Source organism: Chrysochloris asiatica, unplaced genomic scaffold, assembly GCF_000296735.1.
Source record: "Chrysochloris asiatica unplaced genomic scaffold, ChrAsi1.0 scaffold00116, whole genome shotgun sequence".
In the NCBI taxonomy this organism is placed as follows: domain Eukaryota; kingdom Metazoa; phylum Chordata; class Mammalia; order Afrosoricida; family Chrysochloridae; genus Chrysochloris; species Chrysochloris asiatica.
In genome coordinates this window covers 4,275,687-4,281,460 of record NW_006408634.1, presented here as the reverse complement: position 1 = coordinate 4,281,460, position 5,774 = coordinate 4,275,687, and the positions used below count along the sequence as shown (strand labels likewise).

Below are 5,774 nucleotides of genomic sequence, written 5' to 3'. Positions count from 1 at the left end.
CGCCGCTCCTCAGAAACCTTGTACGGTGTCGCTATGAGTTGGAAATGACTTGATGGTTGTGGTTGTTATGTGCTGCGGAGTCGGTTCCGACTCATAGCGACTCTGCACAGGGTTTCCGAGGCTGTAAATCTTTACGGGAACAGAAAGCCTCATCTTTCTCCCAAGGAACAGCTGGTAGTTTCAAACTGCTGACCCTGAGGTTCACAGCCCGATTCGTAACCACTACGCTACCAGAGCTCCTTTATTTGATGGTACTAAACAACAGTAACATGTAGGATCAGCACTGGACTGCAAACCACAGGGTCAGTAGTTCAAACCCACCAGCTGCTCCTCAGAAACCCTATACAGGGTTGCTATGGGTCAAGTCGGGACCAACTCAACAGCACTTAACAACAACAACATAAAAAGAGGAGGCTCTACTCATGCATCCTCAGACACCTTCAGACCTAAGATGCCTTCTCTAAACAACCAGAGTGTGGCTTCTGCGGTCTTCCTCACTAGCTGCTTTCTACCTTGATGGCTTGGACTGCCGACGTCAACTTCGGTTTCCCATGGCTGTTCTCCTGCTGTGCGAGGTGGGAATCTGTGTGTGGGAGAGGCCAGGACACTTAGACACACCCAAAGTACATCACCAGTATTAACTGCAACATTTCCCATAATATCAAAGTGGTGGAAGCCACCAGGATGTCCATGGAATGGTTGGCTGCGTCAGCACAGCATGGTCTAAGTGCAAATGGACTATCACTCAGTCATAAAGAGAGATGCAGTCCTGGTGCACATCACAACACAGCACGGATGAAACATTATGCAGATAGAAATGATTGCTGCTGTGAAGTGCCATCAAGTCGGTTCCGACTCATAGCAACCCTGTATAGGGCCTCTGAGAAGTGACTGGTGAGTTTGAACTGCCGACCTTGTGGTTCAAAGCAGCCTTGCAGTCCAGCGCTTGATCCTGAAGCACCATAGCAGGCTCTCACTTACATACCGTAAATAAGGGTCATTAGTGGTGACCAGAGGGAGAAGGGGTGGGACCCAATGCAAAAATGTGTTGTAAATGCTAATTCCTAGACTTTGGTTTCTAAGCCCATTTGGGAATGGGTTTTCTTTAGTATGTGAACAAGGCAGTATTCGTGTAGAGAAGAATGTTCTAGGTCCCAAGGACTGCCAGAAGAACAAACCAGTCTGTGTTGGAAGAAGAAGCCGGGATGGCCAGACTCCGACTCTCACACACCGGACACGTCAGATGAGGTTGGGATTGGCATAGTGGCAGCAGCGATGGGCTCAAGTGCAGCAGTAATTGTGAGGCTGGGGCAATTACTGTCGTACTTCGTCCTGTCGTACACAGGGTTGCTATAGCTTGGAATCCGACTCCACGTCACCTAACAACAACGGTGTGGTGTAATGAATATTCAAATGGCTCTTCTAGCCTTGGCCTGTGACTCTTGGTCTGGGTAAGAGAAGATGGGACAATATACTAACAGGGTGACATGATTTAGCTGTGGGTGCTAGCAAGCAGAGTCAACTTTAATTGTAAAAACTTAAAACTCTCACCTGAGTGTAAAATGAACCTTCTCAGAAGCAGGAGGGGGTGAAACTCACGACTCTCAAAGTCAAAGAGCCAGGAGTAGAGCATGTCCTTTGAACCCCAGGATCCCTGCTAGGTAAAGTGGAGGGTCCATGTAAAGAGGGAGACCCCTGGTGTGATGGATCGGCACTGTGGCAGCGGCGGTGGGCTCACGAGTGCCTGTTACTATGAGGATGGAGGATGACACAGGACCAGGTGGTGTTTTCGCTCTGTTGTACCAAGGGTTGTTATAGGTCGGAATTGACTCGACGGCACCAAACTACAACAACAGCAAAGTAACCATGATTCTCTAAGCTGTGGAGAGATGGTGCCCTTGTCTGGGGAAGGAAAGGGGGCTGAGAGCCTTCCTCTTAAGAGCGTTGTTAAGCAGTGGGAAGGGAGAGGATGCCAGAGGCTGGGCACCCTCAGAGAGACACAGGGGAGCTGTCCTCACCCAGGGACACCAGGTGGCTGTAGTTCTCCAGCATCACGTCCCGGTACAGGGCCTTCAGAGCAGGGGTCAGGAGCTGCCACTCCTCCCAGGTGAACTTCACAGCCACGTCACTGAACGTCAGTGAGTCCTGTAAGAGCAGGGTCTTGTTTAATTCAAGTTCCCTCCTCTAGTGACAGGAAAACAAAAAGTAAAGTAAAGAGACCTGCTCATTTTCACCATATAGGCCGAGTCTCTGTATCTAGGAAGGAGCCCTGGTAGTGCAAGTGGCTAAGCGCTCAGCTGCCAACAGAAAGATTGGAGGTTGGAACCCACCCAACAGCCCTTCTGGGAGAAGACCTAGCTATCTGCTTCCTGTGGAGTCCTGGTGTGGCGCTGTAGGATCAGCACTGGACAGCTAACCACAAGGTTGGCGGTTCAAACCCACCAGCCCCCCTTAGAGACCTGATACAGGGTTGCTATAAGTTGGAACCTATTCAGTGTCACTTAATAACAACAACAACATCTGTTTCCTGTGCAGCAATTCTGCTCTGTCACATGGGGTCATTGAGTTGAAATCGACTCAATGGCACCAAATACCATCCATGTATCTAGGTGCTGTTGCCAGCAATGCAAGTCCTCACCAGACATCTGTACTTCCAACACCCTGCTGCTAAATCAAAGAGTCAAACAGTTAAGCACTCAGCTACTCGCCACTGCAAGGTTAGTCGTTCAGACTCACCCAGAGGAGCCTCTGAAGCCAGGCCTAGAAATCTGTTTCCAAAAGACCACAGCCATGGAAATGACCCCGGGGCAGTTCTCTTCCAGGTCAGAAGTAACCATATGGCAACTACCAACAACAACTGCCAAATCTGTACTCAAACACCAATTCGTCCGCTGATGTGGAGAACTTTTGAAACTCTCGTGGTTCCTCTGTTTCCTGAGACCATTTAGGCTTTCTTCCCAGATTAATCCAGACCACACCGGCACCGGCGGTCACCTGGCAGCAGTCCCCTGGAGAACTGTGTCCACTGAGTTCTGCTTGGTCTGTTCCCACAGGGACTCAAGTAACCGTGTACAAAACAGCCACAAGAACCCTATTCACATATTTAGGACTACACCACCAAGCACATCGCCAGGCTTTTCTTCCGCAGTGCCGTTGGGTGGGTTCAAACCGGCAAAGTTTAGGTTAGTAGTCCAACACAACTTGCATCACCCACAGAGCCTCCTGAGACTTCAATGCTAAGAAATACTGCATCCTCAGAGAAACACGCCCACTTCTCCTCCAAGTTATCCTGATTCTGGCTCTGATGGCTGTCAGAGATATCAGAAACAAGTTGGCGGTTACTATAACCCCCCAGGGTCCTGTATAGTCACAGAACCGTGGATTGAATGGTGTTCCCCTAAAATATGTGTCAACCTGGCTGAGCCATAGTACTCAGTAGTTTGGTCGTTAGGTAATGATGTAATGCAATGATGTCATCGCCCCCATGATGCAGTTATGCAAAACCAGCCCTGGTCTGATGTCATTCTCCCCTGTGTTGTAAATTCTCACTATTCTGACGATCAGGAGGCCAGATGCACTCTACCAGACTAGGTATCTCTTGAGTCAATCTCTTTTGAGATATAAAAGAGATTAAACAAGCACGCTGAGCTCAGAGGGACCTACTATGACCAAGAAAGAAGCGCCAGAAGTGGACTGTAGCCTTTGGACCTGGGGTCCTTTGCACTGTGACTCATCTTGATTCAGGGGAAGATAAGTACCAAGACACGTGAAGATCTTCAAGGAATGCTGAGCCAGTAGATGCAGAAAGGAGACAAGGATCTTTCCCCAGAGCCGACAAAGAGAGCCTCCCCCTGGAGCCAGCATTCTGAGTTTGGACTTGTACCTTCCTAAACTGTGACAGAATAAATTTCTGTTTGTTAACACCCTCCCCTTGTGGTATTCCTGATGTATCAGCACGAGAGAACAAAGAACATTGGTCACAGCATAGTAGGAACCCTGTCAGCTACAGATTCCTGGTCCTACTTGTCCTGATGGCAAAGGAAGAAAAATTTCAAACACAGAAACAAGCTGTCGTTAAACTGATTCATGTGGCCCCATGTGTGTCAGAGTTGAACTGCTCCCAAGGGTTTTCGAGGCTGTGACCTTTCAGAAGCAGATCACTAGGTCTATCTTCCAAGGCAACTCTGGGAGGGCTCGAACCACCAACCTTCTCACAGTTAGGCACCTGTGCCACCCAGGGACTCTGTTGAAGGAACAGTCTAAGTTTGTTTCTCTCCAGGCCCATTTTTCCCAATTTATACTTTTCATTTAATTGAGAAGATTGTGTAAGGCTTCCAAAACTCCATCAGGGAATACAATGAAGAATTAGATACACCTGGCGCTTGGTCATTTTCTTTTGTTCTTGGGAAATGGCTTAGAAGTGCGACCTCTATCTTTATTTAGTCTTTTCTAGATCTGTCTTAAATTTCTACTCAGAAGTCTTACAGTGTGGTCAAGGGTACCCCAAGAAAGGACACCACCTGAGTCCTGGGTCCTCGCCCTCCTTCCTGCCCTCAAACTCTGTTGTTCCTAGGAAACCACAGAGGCCTGTGGCTTGGGACAAACTCATTTTCTTTCCTTTTAGAAAAAAAAATACTTCATTGTGTTTTCAGTGAAGGTTTAAACAAGAGTTTTGTTTGGGAAAGGGGGAATTTTGGGTTTATTGATGACAGCCTATTGGTGGCAGAACCTGGGAGGAAAGTCCTACGTACGTTTAAATGGTTCTAGAAGAAATCTCTGCGGGATCGCTGTGAGTCAGAACTGACTCCATGGCTTCTAACAGCAACAAAGAAGAAATCTCAGTTTTATCGAAAGGTTGCCACTGGTAGCACAGTGGATATGAATCAGACTGCTAACCTCAGGGTCAGCAGTTCGAAACTACCAGCTGTTCCGTGAGAGACAGATGAGGCTTTCTGCTCCTGTAAAGATTTGCAGCCTCAGAAACCCTGTGCAGGTTCGCTATGGGTCGGAACCGACTCCATAGCACACAGCCACCAACAACAACCTTACAAAGGACTCCTGGTGTGGTGCTGTGGGTTAATGTACTGTACTGGAAAATCAGTTTGAACTGCAAGGTTGAAGGTTCAAGTTCATCAGTCGCTCCTTGGAAACCCTACACAGGGTCGCTATGGGTCAGAACCGACTCAAAGGCACTTAACAATAACGTTACACAGCGCTCCTGGTGTGGCACTGTGGGATAATGCGCTGGACTGCAAAGTCAGTTTGAACCACAAGGTCGGCAGTTCAAGTTCACCAGCAGCAACTCTGAAAGCCTATACAGGGTAGCAGCTATGGGTAGAAACCCACTAGACAGCTCTTAACAAAGTCAAATATTACAACAAAATCTGCAAAGATCTGGAACTAGAAAACCAAAAGGGAAGAACACACTCAGCAGTTCTCAAGCTGGGGGAACTGAAGAAAAAATTCAAGCCTCAACTTTCGTTATTGAAGGATTCTCTGGGCAAATGATTGAATGATGCAGAAAGCATCCAGAGAAGATGGAAGGAATACACAGAGTCACTGCACCAAAAGGAAATGGCCAATGGTCAACTGTTTCAAGAGATTGCATATGATCAAGAGCCAGTGATACTGAAGGAGAAATCCAAGGTGCATTGAAGGAATTGGCAAAGTACAAGGCACCAGGAATTGATGGAATACAAATTGAAAACTTGCAAGAAAGTGAGGCAGTACTGGAGGCAGTCACTCATCTATGCCAAGAAATTTGGAAGACAACT

The 5,774-nt window shown here is 47.7% G+C and overlaps 1 protein-coding gene across 1 annotated transcript in view; it reads right to left on the bottom strand.

Annotated features, from left to right (window-relative positions):
* Positions 1 to 1,989: 1,989 nt before the first annotated feature.
* The window catches only part of LOC102841750 (zinc finger protein 84-like), a 23,163-nt gene continuing 19,378 nt past the window's right edge, over positions 1,990 to 5,774 (bottom strand). The window contains exon 6 of the mRNA XM_006868348.1: positions 1,990 to 2,184. Coding sequence (XP_006868410.1) covers positions 1,990 to 2,184 — 195 coding nt within the window. The remainder of the gene's footprint in view (positions 2,185 to 5,774) is intronic.